General features: G+C 47.9%; 1 protein-coding gene across 1 annotated transcript in view; it reads left to right on the plus strand.

Annotated features, from left to right (window-relative positions):
- The first annotated feature begins 10,471 nt into the window (after nucleotides 1-10,471).
- ROR1 (receptor tyrosine kinase like orphan receptor 1) overlaps nucleotides 10,472-19,603 on the plus strand; it is a 169,969-nt gene continuing 160,837 nt past the window's right edge. Inside the window, exon 1 of the mRNA XM_064720214.1 lies at nucleotides 10,472-10,640. Within this exon, the coding sequence (XP_064576284.1) occupies nucleotides 10,538-10,640 (103 nt within the window). The 5' untranslated portion in view covers nucleotides 10,472-10,537. The remainder of the gene's footprint in view (nucleotides 10,641-19,603) is intronic.

A 19,603-nucleotide genomic window follows, 5' to 3' on the forward strand; every position in this document is an offset into this window, starting at 1 on the left:
AAAACAGAGAAGGATTTGGTTTTACTGCCTTTATTTTCACAGGCTGTGATTATGAGCCAGAATCCACAGGGATAAGAGCCCTATTCCCCATTTTGGGAAAAGGCTTCCTCAGAGCCCCCAGCACCCCAGTGCCCCTCAGCTCTGAACTCCCCCTCTCCTGTGGGCCCAACGCTCAGCTCCACACCTACAGCTTGATTGCAGGCAACAAAGGAAGTTTTAATTAGCATGAGGAATCCTGGTGAGGAGCAGCAGCCCAGGTTTGAAATGCATCCAGGCCCCTCGTGTGAGAGCAGCCAAGGGCACAGCTGCTGGGATGGATCTGAGAGATGATGGGGATCCGATGCTCCAGGGCTGCTCTGAGATTTAAAGAAGATTCCATCTGGTGGAATCATGCAGGTGGATGATTCCTGGGGGTGCTCACCTGGAGAGGAGAAGGATCCAGGGAGAGCTCAGAGCCCTGGCAGGGCCCAAAGGGGCTCCAGGAGAGCTGAGAGGGGCTGGGGACAGGGATGGAGGGACAGCACACAGGGAATGGCTTCCAGAGGGATGGATGGGAGATTGGGAATTGGGAATTGTTCCCTGTGAGGGTGGGCAGGCCCTGGCACAGGTGCCCAGAGCAGCTGTGGCTGCCCCTGCATCCCTGGCAGTGCCCAAGGCCAGGCTGGACAGGGCTTGGAGCACCTGGGACAGTGGAAAGTATCCCTGCCCATGGAACTCAGTGAGCTTTAAGGTCCTTTTTATCACAGCAAGGCAAAAGTCCTGCCTGTGGCACAGATAATTTGCCATAATTTTGACCTTTCTAGAAGAAACCAGGATGAGCTGAACACTGGGGGAGTTTGGCTGCACTTCATGGCTACATTTGATATCATGACATGGCTCAGAAAGACTTTGGATGAACTCAGATGGATCCAGCTCCCTCCCCTGCTCTGTGACAGCCACCTGGAAGGACCCTCCATGCCCTGCTCCCTCCAGGTGCCCGTTTGGGTGCCCAGGGTGATGCTCAGATGCAGCTCCCATGCTGGGGAATCCCCACAGTCCCTCCCCTGCTGTTTCCAGTCCCTGCTTGCATCCAGAGCACAAGGAAGGGGAAAAAGGTGAGTTTTGGAAGGCCAAGCAAGCCCTGTGAGCGTGCAAAGCTTTGAGTCAGCTGTGTCTGCCCAGCACTCCTGGGAGAGAGGAGGGAGCTGCAGGCAAGGGGAGCACTGAGGGAGTTCACAAGCAGAGTGTGCTGGTGTTGTTCTGGCTCAGAACTGCCAGTCCTGAGTGTCCCTCCAGTGTGCCATGAACCTCCTGTGGTGGGGCTGGGAGACCCTCAGGGATCCCCAGGGAGCACTGGGGGACACTCAGGGATCCCCAGGGAGCACTGGGAGACCCTCAGGGATCCCAAGGGAGCACTGGGAGACCCTCAGGGATCCCCAGGGAGCACTGGGGGACACTCAGGGATCCCCAGGGAGCACTGGGGGACCCTCAGGTGTCCCCAGGGAGCACTGGGAGACCCTCAGGGATCCCCAGGGAGCACTGGGGGACACTCAGGGATCCCCAGGGAGCACTGGGGGACCCTCAGGGATCCCCAGGGAGCACTGGGGGACACTCAGGAATCCCCTCAGGGGTCCCCAGGGAGCACTGGGGGACACTCAGGGATCCCCAGAGAGCACTGGGAGACTCTCCGGGATCCCCAGGGAGCACTGGGGGACACTCAGGGATCCCCAGGGAGCACTGGGGGACACTCAGGTGTCCCCAGGGAGCACTGGGAGACCCTCAGGGATCCCCAGCTCCTGCAGGGAGCACTGGGGGACACTCAGGGATCCCCAGAGAGCACTGGGGGACACTCAGGAATCCCCTCAGGGATCCCCAGCTCCAGGAGGGAGCACTGGGAGACCCTCAGGGATCCCCAGGGAGCACTGGGGTGGCTGTTCCTGGCAGCAGCACTGGGGGCTTTGCCTTCTCCTCCAGGGTCACCTGTCTGCAAAGAGGGTAAAGAACCAGAGACAGACACTACAAATCCATCCTGTGCCAGCGCAGCCCGAAGAGAGAAGTGTTGTAATGCTCTGTAATTACAGTCAGCCTCAAAGAAGATGCTTTGTGAGGGCATTAATCAGCTGCTCAGCTCCTACAAAACGAAATAATGGGATTTTTAAACAGTGCTGGGGTTTAATTTGACTCAGCAGCAGTTTAGAGGTGTTGCTCCCTTTGCAAGAAGTTCCAGCTGTTTGAGAGTTTGACCACTTGGATGACAAAGGAAAAAATACATAAATATGAATTTAAACGAGGTCCTGCCTAGTTTCAGATACCTACAGCTTTTCCAAAGCCAAATGACAGCCTCAGTAATGTGCAGCTTAGGCTGGAGAAGTTAATTAGTGTGTAGGTGTTATTTAAATAGCTACATGGACTTTATTGGAATGCTAAAATGCATTTGGCCCAGTTCAGGAGTACCTGAGCTCCCTCTGCTTTCAAAAGATCAGAGCTTCCCCCACACTTACTGGCTTTTAGCTTTCAGTGACCTCCTGCTTAAACTGTTGCTATTGTGAAAGTTGAATATTTAGGTTGTATGGAGAGTAGAGAAATTGAATGCAAAATGAAGCAATTTGTTTTTTAATTTCTTGCCAAGCAAAAACGTGCAACATGTGCAGGGCTGTTAATTAGTGTCTCACTCCCAGCAGCAGGTGAGACAGGGCAGCTCCTGGCAGCATTTCAGGCGTTCACTGTTGATAATATTTATGGCAGAATGAGCAAGGTAAGACATTTTATTTTGCTGCTTTCTTAAATTAAAAAAAAAGAAAAAGAAAAAGAGGAAGATGGGATAGATCAATTCAAATTAACCAGCAGCAAAAGTGAAATGAGACATTTGTGCTTTCAGCTCCCTGGCTGCACTGGTGAGCTCTCTATCAAGGGAATCCCAGGAAGTTTTTAAGCAGCTCTTGTATGTTCTGCTTTGAAGTGACTGCTGTAGATGTCTTATAAAAAGCAGCTGAGCTGCGTTTCTCAATTTCAGATAGAGGGACTGAAAAGCCACCAAGTAACTGAATGTCCTGATGTGTGTGTGTGAAGTTTGTGTGTGTAGAAGGAGGTACAGAACACACCTCAGCTCCTCCTGACTTCTGCTGTGCCAGCTGGGCTGATGTAAACAGCAAATACATCTGGGCCTTCCCAGGAATTGGCTTTTACATCCAGGGAAGTGCAACAGGTTCCTGTCTCTGTGCACTAATTCCTCACAAACTGGATTTCATCTTACATTTACAAGTTTCTTCTCCTCTCCTTCTCCCCTTCTTTGTTTCCAGCTTTTCCTCCTTTTTGGCCTCCTTCACCCTTTTCCACACTCCCACCTCTCCATGCACAGTATTTCTCCCCTCTAGGTTTAATTTCTTCTCTGCAGTTCTGTGTGGGAACACAAGACTTCACAAGCTCCAGCACGGATGTCTGAGGAGTTACTGAATGATCAGGTGAAAAAGAAACCACATCAACCCCTATTTTCAGAGCTGGTAAAGACAATTTATAAATTAATTGCATTGGGAAATACAGGAAAAGAAGCTCCATCCTGAGTTTAATGATTAAACCTCAGCTTGTCCAGTTGCAAGGCATGGCCATCACCCCATGCACACCCCAAAGATCTTCTTAAAAGTTACTCCTGTGGGACTGAACTCCCTCAAAACAATATTTAAAATGTTTTTCAAAACCAAGTTGTCTTTGTTTAGGCACCATTTTTTCCCCTTTTAATAATAACTCCTGTTTGTTCCTTTGGCACTGCAAAACCACCCCAAAACAGAGGCCAACTGTTAACAGAGGCAAAGCCAACTTCATCTTTTGCAGGCTGACAAATGGTCATGTAAGTTACCAAATAACCCAAGACCTCGGGATTAAACTTCTCCAATTGTTTTCACATGATGCAACTTTAAATCTTTCTTTTGAACAGTATTAAATTTCCTTTCATTCCCATAAACTTCAGAAAAAGTTGACTGCTCTCACATTTCAGACTGTGACCCAGCTAACTTGCACTTTTCCCCTCTGCTAGTCTGGAGAATGGAATAATGAAATTCAGACAACAGTGACCAAATGTTGTTCTGTAGAACTTTCCTTTTACAAAACAGATGAATACTCCTGGGCTCCAAAACACTGCAGGGAACAAAACTTTCAAACCTTATGGAAATAAAATAGTAAGGCTGTGCAGTGACTTCATCTCCTTTATCAGATCAGCGCCATTTTCACTGGAATTGAAATGGATTTAAAAAAATAATCAACTCTATTTAGAGGAAAAGAATTAAAGAATCCCACTGAAGCCATTATTGAAATACTACTTCATTTAAAACCTCCACACCACCATGAGAGAGAGCTAAATTTCACAGAGCTTTAGAGGGAGATATCTTCATCATAATGAAGATATAATTGACATGATTCTTTGTTGCAGATAGAAGTGAGCTTTCATAAGACAGGAAAATAAACATTTTAGTGTTTGTGATTCACGAGGAGATAAGCAGCTGCATTGTGAGCTGGGACAAAGGGCCACAGAGAGGCACCACAGACACTCTTGGGGCTGGAATTTCTCCCTGGAGGTGCTGAGCCCTCCGGGATCTCACTGCAACCCCAGCAGGGCCGGTGCCCTCAGCATCCTGCCAGACAAACCCTGTATTTACACAAGGAGAAATCCCCACTGTGCTGCAGCTCTGCTGCTGCTGCCACTGCGACTGCAGTCACTTAAACCCAGCCCAAATTCAGCCACCAGAGTCACAAGAAAAGGAGCCAAAAGATATAAATCCAGCAGATGAGGTTTATGGGGGAGCTAAACCAAACATCCACCACAAAGATTTAGTGCAGCCAAATTGTTCTGAGTGAATGGGGCACCTCAGCTCACGTTGGGGCACATCTCTGGGTTAGCTCTGTGCTAAACTCATGCTGATAGCAATAAAAGTTTTACATGCAAAATGAGTGGAAAATACGAGATGTTAGATAGGACAATACAAGTCTATAAAGCTGATACCTAAACCCTGCTATCAGGGCTTTGCCAACCCCCTGCTAACTTCCATGCAAATTCCAGCCCTGGATCCCCCGTGTTTGTCTTAATTGGAAGTCTTAAAGGTGAATTGAAATGTTGTTGGAGTAAAAACCTGTTTAAGATGCCAAATCCCTGCGTAGACTTGCAAGTAAATAAATTATAAAGGCTGACTAGGGGCCTTCCTATTAACCTGTCAAACCACCAGCCCTGGAATCTCTTTTTCTCCTGCAAAAATGGTGATGTTCTCCTTCCTCTTGCCATTGAAGTGTTTTACTGCCTCACGTGCCTGGCCACAGAGATGAGGATGTTTGGGAAGGTGATGAAATCTCCTCGTTCATCCTGAAGATTCCGTGGCCCTTCCTGGCAGGGAGGGCTGGGGCTCCCTGCAAGTGGTGGGAAGTGATGGATTATGACTGTTGGGTGTAATATTGGTTCAGTTTTTCCAAACTACTGCCCTAATAATCTTCTCTCTGAATCAGATTTTGGTTGATTCCTTTTAGAAGCAAACAAACTCTGCATGAGGAACTTGGAAGCTATGGAGCAATTTCACCTGAAACTACCTGAGGTGTTTTGCAAAAGGACAACTTGGTCATGTCCAAACTGAGCTGTAAATCCATGTCCTTCTTTTCCTGGCTCCTTTCTGGAGCTAATGAGAATGCCATCAAATAATTGTAGTTTCCTTTAAGGATAATTACAAAGCTCAGCACCTGAGGTGTGAATGCCCAGCCTGGGTGTTTGGAATTGCTGCTGTCACACACTTCTCCCACTGACTGCACCATGTCCTTAAATGAACCACTCCAAAGTGCCCAGCACAATGGATGCCAGCTGCCCTGAAAGGCTGGGGTGCCAGTTCAGAAAATAAAGCCACAATAACAACAAAACTAATGTGTAATAAGTGTGCCAATATTTGCATGTGTTATTAAATAGTTGCTGGTGTTTGTGTCCCATTGTCACCCTCCTTTTCCCAGAAGGGTGACACTTCATGTTATGGAGTTATGGAATTCAGGGATGTAAAGAACAGAGTCCTCCTGAGACATAAATATATGTATATTTATTTATATATATAAAATTCCAGTGTAATCCACACATGAAAGAATTGTGGTCTATTTCAAGGCTTTTCCTTTCATCTTTTCTGCAGTTTTCTGCCAATTCTCAAAGTGCTCCCAGACCACAGACTGAACGAAATGATCTGAACAGGGCTGACCTGCTGCTCCTGATGTCCCTGTGCCATTCCCCAGGGCCACCCCTGTCCCCACAGTCCCCCTGTGCCACCTTCCCTGTGGCTGCTGAGCCTTTGCTTTCCTCTCCCAGCAAAGGAAACATCCCACCTGAGGAGATGGAGCTGTTGCAAAGACTGGCACAAATGCACTTCCTCCTCCTGCTGCCTTCAGGACAGAAGAACAGAATAGAAAAAGATAAAATAAAATATAACAAATAGAAAACCATTTATTCTCATATCTCCCATCCCTTTTAAAGAAACACATTATTTATGCTGTACTTGCTCCTGAAACTCCACTGGAAAATAAAGCTGGCACTAAGTGGGCAATGATTTCACCTGAGTTAGAATTCCTTTCCTAAAGAACTCAGTGTAAGTTATATCTAAATCTTGCACCTTTAAACATAACAGAAACTGGTTTTTTCCACCTTATAATTGAAAAATCCATGGTGAAATCAGATTTACACTGGGTCTTTCCATGGATGCACAGATTCTGGGAATCCAGGGAAGTTCTGCCCTCCCTTCCAGCTTCCACTCTGGAGGCCTGAACATGCTGGTGTAATTCCAGTTGAATTTCAAGGGGAAAAGGATGATTGATATGGCCTCAAATGGTGGAATCAAAAAATCTGGTACAGATTAATAGGAATATTAGTGAAAGCTGGAAAGGAAAACAAGGATTCTTTTCTAATGTGACATGATACTTAAGAACACACATTGTCAGTAACTACAAATGTGTAATGTTTCTCTTTTCTTTTGCTGTACTTCTGACACGATTCTCTTACAATGCTTTGCTTATCATCCTCTTGTGAGGTTTATTGTACTTACAAATCATTCCCAGACAGCTTCTTTGCTATCTTTTCATTAAAAAAAAAAAAAAAAAAAAAGAAGAAGAATAAGAAAGTTTTGTGGATAATACATTTTCCCTGCGGGAACTAATTCCACAAAGATATTGACTACAAGCCTGTCGTTGTTTTAAAATATGTGGCCATGTATCAAATGGTTGATTCTTTCCCCAGAGTCACCTTCTGAAGCTTTATGTGTGCACTTCATCACCCAAGCATCCTGAGACCATGAGGAGAAACTCCAATCTGTCCTCCCAAGCCAGGGCTGACCCCTACCTGGAATTCTTTTTGCCACCAGATCACTGTGGACACTCCCTGCTATCCATTTTGGGTCTTTAGGGCTGTGTCCACTCCAGTCCCTTTGTTTCATATATTTTTAGCCCTTGCACTGTGGGATGACAGACTGCAGCATGTTAAAGCAGGGAGAATATTTGTATTGATTTCCAAATGCTGCAGATTGAGAGCAGATGTACCACGTATTCCCCAAACGTATGTTTTAACTTTCATTTATGTGCTGTGCTGAGCAGCCTGCGAGCCAGGAAATGATTTATATCTGCTAATTGCATACACTTTGGTAGATTTGCAGCTAAAAATAAGTGGTTTGTTTTTTAATTATAAATGATTTATCCTCTCACGCTGCATGGAGCTAAAACTTCGAAGCTAAAAGAGAACTTGGAGAATCTGCATTTAGTTTCTGCAGCTGCCACGGACTTTTTTTTGTGTCTTTAGTGGGTTATCCATGTGCCCAGCTCAGAGGAATCTGGATCTCATGGACATCTTACTTCAGAGGGATGAAGGAAACACTCCTGTGTTGGAGCTGAGGAGGTGGAGCAGCAGTTGCTGCCAAGAGCAGCGGCTCAGTGGAGACCCTGCAGAAGGGTCCCCCTCACCTCTGCTGGATCCAACACTCCTGCAGCTGTGAGGAATCAGACCCAGCTGCTGATCCCGGGGAACACAGCTCCCATTCCCTCTCACCACAGGCTTCATGGAATGGCCTGGCCTGGGGGAACGCAAGGAAACACACGAGGGGTTTTCTTGCTGTTAGATCAGTCAGAAGTAACCTGAAATGTCACCTCAGGGGGGCAGGCAAGCCTGGGCTGGTGGGCAGCACTGCAATCCCAGCTGCACGGCCTGACCTTCCTGCTGGCACAGCTCTGCTATTCCCGCTACTCCCTGTCTCCAGGACAAGTGTCAGAGCCCTGAGGGCACGCAGAGCTCTTCATGAGTCCCACCCCACCTTGATGGGGCTCTCTTTAAGCTCAGCCCTGGTCCCCTCAGAGTCTGTCCCTGCAGCATCCCTGTGCTGGGCTATGGACCCTCCTGATGCACGGACTGACCTCAGACCTGGCTCATTCTGAGCTTCACCTCAGACCTGTCACATTCCCTGCTCCATTTCAGACCGGTCTCATTCCCTGCTCCACCTCAGATCTGTCTCATTCCCTGTTCTCTCTCAGACCTGTCTCATTCCCAGCTTCACCTCAGACCTGTCTCACTCTGAGCTTCACCTCAGATCTGTCTCATTCCCTGTTCTCTCTCAGATCTGTCTCATTCCCTGTTCTCTCTCAGATCTGTCTCATTCCCTGTTCTCTCTCAGACCTGTCTCATTCCCAGCTTCACCTCAGACCTGTCTCATCCCTACAGACCTGTCAGCAGCCCCAGTGTCTAGAATGTCCCATGTTGCTGGAATGGCCCTTGAGGAATGGCTCTGAGGAACGGTCCCTGAGGAACGGCCCTGGAGCTGCTGTTGGTTCTCAGCCTGATCTCAGACCCGCCACCATGAGCCAGCCTGATGGTCTTGCCTGGAGCTGGGCCTGCCTTGTTCACCTGGATTGGACGTGGAACTTCAAGGACCTAAAGCAGCAGAAACTCCACTCAGGTGCCAGCAGCTGACAGTCCCTTCCATGTGTCACACCAGATCCTAAAACACATCAACCTTAGCTCACATCGTCCGTTTCACCCATGTTTGTTTATTGGCCAGTTTTCCTGAGAAAGTGGATAATCTCTTGTCCTTTTCCTGGCTGCTGAGAGGAGGTACATGGGCATGTTAGTATCTGTGAGAAGAAGGAGGTTCCAGACCTCAATCTCCTTCCCTAACACGCTGCCAGATGTTTATCTGGGTTTCTTCCTCCTCTTGAAACTCTGTTAGTGTCTGACAAGAAATACAAGATTCATATGGCAGAAGAAAAGCCTAAGGGATCTGATCTAGCAGGAAGCGAGGGGGAAATTCCTTTAATCTTGTCCTTGTTTCCACTCTGCTTATGAGCTTTTTATTAAACAGTTGCTGACTTTTGAAACCCTAAACCTAATCTAAGCATCCCAGAAATGTGATCATTCTCCTGGATGGAAAGTAGTTATCACTCCTAGGAGCTTCAACCAGCTTTGGCAACGTCCTCCAACTCCAGCAAAAATGTTATCCACTGTTGGCAGGAGGGAACTCCAACCCTCCTGCCCAAAATCTTGCTTTCCAGTCACCAGAGAGAGGGAAAAGCATATTTAAGGTCTGGGTTGGTTGAAAAGGCGGGGATGGATCACAGGTTGGACTTGATGGTCTTGAAGGGCTTTTCTAACTTCAACACTTGTGTGATTCTGTGAAAAGCGTGTCCTTCAGAGCGCAGTAATCCCACAGACTGCAGTTACAGGATGCAGGGCAGACCCTGGGGAAGGGATTGAAACCATTCCAGTGTGGATGACCACGCACTGGAACGGAATGTCCGGAGAAGAGTGTGGAGTCTCCCTCACTAGAGACATTCTGGAACCTTCTGGACACAACCCCATGCCATGGGCTCCGGGCCATTGGAGAAGGTAGGCTGGACCACATCACCCCCACTCCTCCATTCTGTGGTTGTGTCTGCTCGCAGGCTGGACTCGATAATCCCGCAGGCGATTCTGTGGAAAGCGACAATCTGGACTCGACAATCTGCAGGGACTGTCCCTCAGAAGGGAACGCGACATCCCCGCAGGGACCGACCCTGAGGAAGGGAACGCGACCATCCCGCAGGGACGGTCCCTCAGAAGGGAACGTGACATCTCCGCAGGGATTGTCCCTCAGAAGGGAACGCGACATCTCGGCAGGGACGGTCCCTCAGAAGGGAACGCGACATCTCGGCAGGGACTGTCCTTCAGAAGGAAACGCGACCATCCCGCAGGGACGGTCCCTCAGAAGGGAACGCGACATCTCGGCAGGGACTGTCCCTCAGAAGGGAACGCGACATCCCCACACCACCGCCTCCCTCACAGCTCTGAGGGGCGGCTCTGAGGGCTCTGAGGGCGGGCGGCTCCTCCGCGCGGGGACAAAATGGCGGCGGCGCGAGCAGCCGCGCGGGGGCGCTGCGGGGCCGGGCAGCGCTGACAGCGGGCCGGGCTGAGGGCGGCGGGCCCGGCCCCGCTCCCTCCCCGCCCGCGCCGCCTTCCCCGCCCGCCCGCCCGCCGGCACAGCGCGGGACGGAGCAGCGGCGGCCCCGCGGTGGATGCGGGAGCAGCGCCGGCTCAGGAATGCAGCAGCCGGGCGGCGCGGACGGGAGCCTCCCGCTGCTGCTGCCGCTGCTGCTGCTGCTGCGAGCGGGGAGCCGCGCCGAGCCCGGGGACGCCACGCAAGGTAAGGGGGACGGGACAGGGCGGGCGGCGGTCCCGGCCGGGATGAGGGAAAGCAGCCGGGCCGGCACCGAGGGGAGCCCCGCTGGCCCCGCGCCGCCTCCCGTTAACCAGCGCGGGGTTTTATGCTCGGTCCGTGTTTAATTGCTTCGTAAAAAAGCTCTTTCCAAGTGTTGGGGCCGGTGAGCGTTCCCAGCGTAAGCACTGCCAGGCGGTCCCGCTTTGCGGTCCGTGATTGATGGTGCCCGAGGTGTGTTACCGCACTGGGGACTCGGCCCTTGGATCCGCTCTCAGTGCCTGTTTCGCCATCCCACCCCCCTTGCACCCCTCAAAAATGTTTGTTTATTTATTTATGTGTTTATTTATTTGCAACCAGAAGAAAGCGTCTCCGTTTTGCTTTTAGCGAGTGATACTTATCCCGCGATCGTTCTGCTCTGTCAGGGTTCTGACTCCAGCCTTTTTGCGAGGGATTTCTGTGTAAAACATAGCGTAGCCCAGGCATAAAGGGACCTTGGAGCTGGGAAAGCTGGAGTTGGAAAAAGACTGATTCCTTCAGGCCAAGTCAGTAAAAAGTGAGCAGTGTTTTTGGACGCCTGCATGAGAATTTCACTGCGAGTTGGATGTACGTGAGCTCCGGCTCCTCCAAAGCGGTTTGTGGTGGGTGCTTCAATCACAACCCACCTCGGAGCAGTGCTGCTTGATAATATGCCTGCATTTAATAGCTAAAGAAGTGAAAAAAGTGAACGCTAAAGAGCGAAAGTTGGTGGAAAAAGCTAAAATGATAAATGAAGTGGGATAACTGCCTTTAAAATGTGCTTGTAGCTAGCAGATAAAAGTCTTGTGGTGTCGCTGAGCCGGGGTTGGTGCCGCTGTCCCTGAGGATGCTGTTCCCGGCACTGAGAGGGGGAGTGGAGCTCTTGGAATGACTTCCCCACATTCAATGGCTGGATGAGCTCTAGCTAGGGGTGGGAATTCTTCATGACATCTCAATGGGAAAATTTTCAAAAGTCGTTTTCTAGTGTCTCCAGGGAGTGCTGTCTATGCTTAACAAATGGATGTATTTTTTAAAGGGGCAAAAAAGGCTACTTCCCCCCTGGTTTTTCAGATAGTTTCAAATCTTTAGGGCAATGCAAGTTGTTGGTTTTTTTTGGTTTTTTTTTTCATGTTTCAAAGAGCCTGGAAGGAAAAAATAAAACCTCATTAGCATAAAGCAATTGATCACATTGAGTCTGAAATGAATAATTTCTTATTTTCTGTGCATTCTGCTGGGAAGTACCTAACAAAGAATGAATTTACCTGTATGTGAATATATTAATATTGTTATTATTAGTCCTTATATATTAATGTAGTCATTACAGCACAGCTCATGTAGTACTTACACCAAGAAGGGTTTCAGCTCAATATAAGAAAGTGTTTTTTTATAGTGAGAACAATAATTTACTGGAATTAGCACCCCAGGGATGTGGTGGAATCCTCGTGGCTGGAGGTTTCCAAGATGGGAGTGGATAATCTCCCTTTCCCACAAAAGGCTGGACCAGGTGATCCTTCCAGTTCCCTTCCAGCCTGGACTGTGATCTGTGATTATGTACAGTTACTCTCCACAGAGAAGTATTTCCTGTATTTTGAATAATATCTTTGGCAAATGCTTACAGCGTGGATTCATGGGCAGATCAAGTGATTTATTTATTTTTTTATAGATAGACATCTATTACATGTTCAACCACATACTAGGTTTTGTGGAAGAATAAGGGAACCTGAACGTCCAACACCAATTAAAAAAGCCAAACAAAGAAAAAGCCTGTTCTAAAAAGTTTTACAGGTTTCTTTAAGGTGGCTGTAGTGGTTGGGTAAATAGAATTTGCTCTATCAGAAGCCCAGCCCAGATGGAATCTTCAGTCCCCACCCTTTAACCCTGACACGTTCAGAAAGAGAATGTGGACCACTGTCTCCTGCTGCTGCCTTTTTGTCCATGACCTTTCCTTGCAGGGAGCAAAAAAACCCCAAAATCTTTGTCCATTCACTGCCTTTTGGGTGCTCAGGGGCTGGCCCGAGCGTTCCAAATAAAACCACCAAGTTAATGTCAATTTAAGGAACAGCACCTCTCCAGCCTGGACGTTTTCTGCAGCATGTGGCTCTGGATATTCCCAGTTCAGCTCCATTATTGTTCTTCCAGATCGTGGAACTTTGTGAGGAGTCACAATGAAAAGACGTGTGAGTAATAGAAAAACATTTTAAAAGCTTGGAGTAAACCCACAGATCTCCAGATTGTGTTTTAGATTGTGGGGGTGCTGCTGATTCCCTTGAAAGTTGTGAGATAAAGTTGCACAGCTCTTGATTAGTCCCTGTGGTTAATTGTTCCATCCCTGGGTCACAGGCTGCTGCTTCAGCCCATCCAGGAATGAGTTTAAAAACAAACAAAATGCTTTTGTTGCCTTAAGCCTCTAAGAGGATGAGGGTAGATGTCACTGTTTGAGGTTGCAGCCTTGTATTTCTTGACAAAAGTGGCTTGAAGTAGCAGCAAATTATCTTCAGGACATCGTTCCTTTGTTTCCATAATTAACTTCTGCCGAAACTGCTGTGTTAATTATGTCCTCGCCGGGATTTAAAGTGTTGCAAATGAGTGTTAGGAGGGGAGTATTTTAAAGCTTGTGCATGGATTTAAGTAGGCAAAGAGAGGAGGAAAAAAGAGTTTCCCTGAGGTGTGACACTGGATCCTGCTCTTTAGAAACAGATGTAGAAATCCAGCGGTCTGCTGGGACTCCAAAGAGCACCTCAGAGCTGAAAACTCTTTTAAAAAATCTCTAACTAAATGCAGCTGCTTTACACACAGCGATTGTCTTGCGAGCCAGGAGCATGTAGAAAGCTAACTCAGACAAAAGAAAAAGTGTAAACCTTTCCTTCCCCAAGCCCTGGAAACAAAAACCCAAAAACCCCCTCAGTCATCCTCAGCTGCAGATTGGATGTGTGCAATGTTGTGTCTCCAGAAGCAGGAATTGTTTGTCCGAGGTGTTTTCTGCTGCCTGGTGTGCTCTCACCTTGGGTGGGTATCCCGGGAAAAATCACAGCTGGCACAGCTGGAGCAGAGGTGGGGCTCTCACACCCAGCCTGCATCTGACACACTCCTCCCTGTCCAGCTACTTAAACCAGTACAAATCCAGTTGTTTTGCTGTTAAGGTGCTGCCTTTGATCCAGGTTCCTGCTTTAAAAATCAGCAAACCCCTGTGCTGTGTCTTGAAATCAGCTCCCCAAAGCTGAGCTCAAAGCAATTCTGGGTTTGCCCCCAAAGAGTTGAATAATGAAGTGAATTTGCAGGGCTTTTCTTGTTTCTTTTTCATTGACTTTCAACATCTCCTTGATGACAACGAATCTGCACATGTATAATTGGAACAGCAGTGCAATGAGTAAATGACAGCAGTTGTCAATGATTCTTTGTAAATAAAAACAAAATGCTGGTGTTAGCTGAGGGATGCTTCTGTGGGGGTGGTGATTGCACTTTTACATCCTTTATGATGAAGTGCTTTAAAATTCCTGGAATTCTACATTTGGTGTAAAGTTTCATTTGGTCAGGTGCTGCAGAGGAAATTCCAGATTTTTGGTTGTTTTTTTTTTTTCCTGTCTGTTTACAAGCAGAGTCACTGCTGTCCTTGCCAGGAGTGTGGCATGTGAGAGGCTTGGACATGTTTAATGTCATTTAATTGGGCTGGAACAACAGGAGAGCCAGGGGGGGCTACACTGTGAAGTTTGCCAAGGTGGAAAAACTGAATAATTTCAGCTTAAATATATATCTATATTATACTAGTGTGTGATGTGATGATAAAGCTCTAAATATTGCTATTATTTAATAGTAAAGTTCTTTGAAGTCCTCCAAGGAATATAATGTTAAAGAAAAGAATTTGCCTATATTTGGACTCTGATGCAGTGCAATATTGAAAATGGTGCTCTGCCAAAGTCAGGCACCTTGGGGAAAAGAAGAAGCTTGAGAAAGGAACCCTTTGGTGAGGAAAGCAATAAGCTCAGCCTGTTCCCTGCCAGCATCCCAGCGTGAGGGAGATTGCTTTCCAGGACCCCCTCCTCAAGTGCAGACACTCAGTGCCACTGTTCCAAGGAAATCTGCAGGGCAGCAGATGAAAGGAAGAGCTTGTGGGAAGAATGCCATGGTTCGTGTAGGTGGGATGGATGCAGATTTGGAGGATGATTGCCAGGTAGGATTCCTGAAAAAATGATGGTGCAGAGTGGTCAGCAAGAGGAGCAGAGGGCATGGAGGAGGGAGTGGCAGGGATAAATGGGCTGTGGGGCCAGGGCTGTGTGTGCAGAGCTGCCCTTTCCCTGCTGGTTCACCCCGTGGAGCTCACACACACCCAGGGCAGGAGCAGGACAAGGCTCAGCTCGGGGCTGCTTTGCTGCTTCACCGAGTTCTGTGGGGTTTTTGGCCTTGATATCCTGTTCTAACAAACCCCTCTGGAGAGCTGAGTGGGTCAGGTTGATCAGAGAGGGTAAAGAACAGCACAGAATGGTCCTGCAGGACATGTCCTGGGTCGTGGTGCTGGTGGGGCTGGCTGCTGTGTCCCTCCTGGCTGGAATGTGCCAGTCTGGGGGTGCTGGTCCAGGCCTGGCTTAACCCAGCTGAGATTTTCTGACCTCTTTGCTCTTGTTACCAGCGGCTCTGGGAAATGGCTGAGGCTGTCAGGGGAGGTTTGGGCTGGCTCTCAGGAAAAAGGCTCTTCCCCCAGAGGGTATTTAGGCACCAGCCAGGCTCCCAGGGAATGGGCACAGCCCCAGAGCTCCAGGAGCGTTTGGGCAATGCTCCCAGGGACAGGGTGGGGTTGTTGGGGTGTCTGTGCAGGGCCAGCAGCTGGACTGGATGAACCTTTGGGGTCCCTTCCAGCTCAGGATTCTGTGATGTCACACTGGAGACAGGAATCCTGGGTGTTTTTATCATGCCCTGGGAATGTTGAAGGCAAAGAAAATCTGTCTGCTTTTTGTGTCAGAGAAAGCTAAAAAAAACAACAAACAAGGCAAGTCCCTGTGTGTACAGGCAGCCACTGTCCCCAGGAGCTGGAGGAGAAGTGCTGGGGACTTTGTGCAGATGTTCATGGTCTCTGTAAGCCCTGAGCTGTGCAGAGATGTGCTTTCACTCACTCTCAGATGTTTGGGACTAGCTTTAAGTTAGGACTTTGCCATCCCAATATGCACTGGGAAAGTTTCATAACTGGGTGAGTTCTTGAGAAAAGTTCCTGCAGGCTCTGGGGGAAGCCTGCATTTTATTAAAAGCTCTCTTTCAAGCTGCTCAGGTCATATGCTGAAACTGATAGGGCACAAGGGCTTCCTGTGACCTTCTGCTCCTTCCCTCCCAGGGCTGTCCCCCTGTCCCGTTCCCAGATGCTCTGTCTGTCTGCAGCACAGCCCTGAACATCTGCTCCAGGCAGATCCAGGAAGGAGCTGGAGTGGTGGGGCTGGGAGCTGGAGCAGCAGCAGCCATGGGAAGTGCAGAGATCAGAGATAAGCCAGGGAAAAATGCTTTGTAACCTCCTCACACGTTCCCTCCAGAGGCTGGGAATGGAGCAGGGGATGCTTCTGCTACCCTGGGAACTCCAGGCTGCCTCTGGAAGGATGTGCTCTTCCACAGCCACAGTGTGGATGCTCCTCTGCAGAGCTGCTCTGGTGGCTCCGTCCCTCCTGAAGATGCTGAAGCATCTTAAAGCATGGAGGGTGTGAATGTAATGAGGCTGTCCATGCTGTGGCTGGTCCATACAGAACACCATGGCTGGTCCATACAGAGCTGGTCCATACAGAGCACCGTGGCTGGTCCATACAGAACACCATGGCTGGTCCATACAGAACACCGTGGCTGCTCCTGCAGAGCAGGAACACGTGCTGGACAAGGAGGGAATGGGATCTGGGTGACCTTAAATTCAAAATTCTTGAGGGCCTTTAGCTCTGACCATGTTGCCATCCGCTCCTGAGGAACATTTAAGGTGTAGAGGGGGTTTGTTCTCTCTCTGAATTCAGCTCCAGTCATTCTGTCCTCAGAGATAAATGTGGCTGTGAGCACACAGAGGTCTCAGGAAGACACAGGCTTGGTCAGAGAATAAAACCACAAAATCAGTGTTAGAACTGAGACTAGACCTGGTTTTCCTCAAGTGAGGTGCTCTTTGCAGAACCTCTGCCAAGCTTTCTGCTCATGGAGAGGGATGATGCTGCTGCACAGGGAACATCTCACCTGGGGCACTCTGTGCAGTCAGTGTGCATCTGAGCCCTGTGCAGTCTGCACTGGATTTACAACAGCTCTTGCCTCTCCCAGTTTTTCCTGTAAGGGGTCAGTTATCATGGGTGAGCATCTCCTCTCCAAAATGAACTTGGCTGCCAATGAAAGGAAGTGTCTTTATAATTGTTTTGTTTACTCTGAAGTCCTTGATGTGCTGTATAAGTAACAAGCGTTCTGCGCGTTTTCATTTTCAATTCTTTTTTGTGTATGCTAATTATTCATTCCATATGTTTGGGTTTTTCTTTATAAAACACATTATCTCTCTGTGCATTTAATGAAAATCTGGAGCACGATGGAGACATCTCTTTTTCTCCAGAACGTGCTGAGTGGAGAGAGCACCACGTTGAGCTCTGCTTTCAGTGAGTTTCACCTCCAGTGACAAGAGGTCATTTAATTCCCAGCTGATTGTCAGGAAGATGGATTTATATCATTAAATGCTTTCAGGAGGCCAGGGAAGAGCTCGTGGTGCACCTTTGCTTCTGCCTGCTGGCATCTCTGAGGCTGAGACACTTCATGCTCACCAGAGGATGTTTCTGAACCGAGGGCCCCTGACTTTTACATTCACTTTTCTTGGCAGCCTGACAGAGCCCAAGTCTGGCAACCTTTGCAAGTGAGATGCAACAAGCCTCGCTCATTTCTGCTATTGCTCTGTCACTGTGTTTTTAATTTACTGTAATTCAATAACTGACACAATGCTGCAGTAAATAAATGGGCTGTGAACGTTCTCATAGACCTTGGGCGTCCAGCTCAGGGCAAGATTTAGCTTTTAATTAACACTGTCCATGAGATTTATTGTTAAAATTGCATCCTTTTAAAGAAGTCAATCTGAAGTTGATTAAGAGATGAATAATTGAAACCTGCTGTGGGATAACAGAATGCATTCTAGTGGATGCAGCAGTGGAGCACCATTGGAGCTCCAGACCCCTTTTCTCCCAAGTTTTGGGTCATTCCCATAAGCTGGATGTTGTCATTATCTTCTCAGTGCAGGATTTGTTGCTCTGTGTTGGGGGAAAAAAAAGTATTTTTCAATATATTAAGAACAGCAGCATTTTACCTGTGTATAAACTGCATTTTTAGCACAGCAATGAGCTTTAGGAAGGCCTTGGGACACCCTGGTAAAAACCCTTATAGAGTTTTTGCTCCTTTCACTCCCCTCTGCTACACAAATTCTCCAAAAAAGAGGCCCAGGCAAGGGAAGAAGCTGCAAAGGCATCCTCTCACTGTAGGGGAATCTTGTTAGCAAAATTATATTTCATCAGGGATTAAAAGAAAATGCTGACCTGATTTTCTTGTGTTCTATTGGGAGAGTTGCTATCTGATTTGCTCTTTTGCTTTGGAGAGCCTGTTTGTAGGATGTGATTTATGTTCTTGCATTCTGTTTGTGATTGATCTTTCTTTAAATCCTAATGAGTATTTCTGACTCCTAAGCAGCAGTAGAATATTCGCAAACTTGAGAGTATTTTATGTGCAGAACTTAGACAATTTTCTCTTAAAAATCTGTTGTCTCTTACTTTTCCCAGCAGCAAATGTGGTCCTGATGTGAGGAGTGTGTGCCCAACCCCTCTCATTTCAAGCTGAAAGCCTCCAGGGAATGTCAACATCAATATTTTGTTGGTTGAGCTGTTCAGGGTGAGACAAATTAGGTTGGGCATTGGGTGAACTGGGCCATTCCTTCCTTCCTGAACTGGTTTCACTGGGGAGCCACATTTGGCACTGATCACACTTTGAACATTTCTGTAGGTCCCAATGGTTCTGGGGAGGTTCTTTGATCTGTCTTGAAAACTTCAGAAGTTGAGAGTTGGTACTGGGGGAGAGAGGAAAAGGTGGTCTTGGTGTCGATAGCAGGGACATTGAATTTTCAGGGAATTCATGCAATAAAGAAGGAGAGACCACCTGCAAACTGACAGCTTTTCCTTTGGTAGGGTAACAATATCTCATGGTATAACTGCTGTAAGCAGGGCACCTTTACAAGGATTTTTGGGAATCTGAACATTTAAGGTTGCTCTGTTGAGTTTATGGTTGTGTTTGGTTCCCTCACCCAAGAGAGGAGACTCAGTCCTGTTCAGTTCTCTCACCCAAGGTCATTCTGAAGGCTCTGGGCTTGGAGCTCTGAAGCACTGGGGGAAGTTTTTTGTCTCATATTTATTGTGGAGCGCCTCTGGTACATCCAACTTTAAAAATCCATGGTTAGCTCTAAGAGCAATCCTGCTTTTCAGAAAGTTTGGACAGAATGCAGCAGCAAAGTCTAAACTGGAGTTTTCTGTGTCAGTAAATGAGTGAAGCTGTGGCCTCAGGCAGCACAGCCCATGCAGCAGGGTCACAGCAGGGACACTTTGGGACAGTCAGAGTTCAGGCTCCTGCACAGGTCTGTACATCAGATGCTGTTTATTTTGTTGTCAGCTCTGCAGAAATCCCCTACCCAAAGCCTGTAATTGTCGGATGTTCTGTTATCCTATTCCTGCTGCCAGGTATTATCTCCTGAGATTATCAAGGGTAACTTCAGCTGGACTAATTGTAATAACTGCCAGGGCCCGAGGGCAGGAGTTGTGTCTCAGCAGGGCAAGGGGGATTAGGTGTGTGTATATCCCATGTCATTTGCTGAGAGGTGTCTATGTACAGAGCTGTCAGGAGAACTGTAAAATCATTTGAAATGTTGCAAGGGATGGATGTGTGGTGATGAGAGGCTCAACTTTCTTCAGCTT

Source organism: Zonotrichia leucophrys, chromosome 8, assembly GCF_028769735.1.
Source record: "Zonotrichia leucophrys gambelii isolate GWCS_2022_RI chromosome 8, RI_Zleu_2.0, whole genome shotgun sequence".
In the NCBI taxonomy this organism is placed as follows: Eukaryota; Metazoa; Chordata; class Aves; order Passeriformes; family Passerellidae; genus Zonotrichia; species Zonotrichia leucophrys.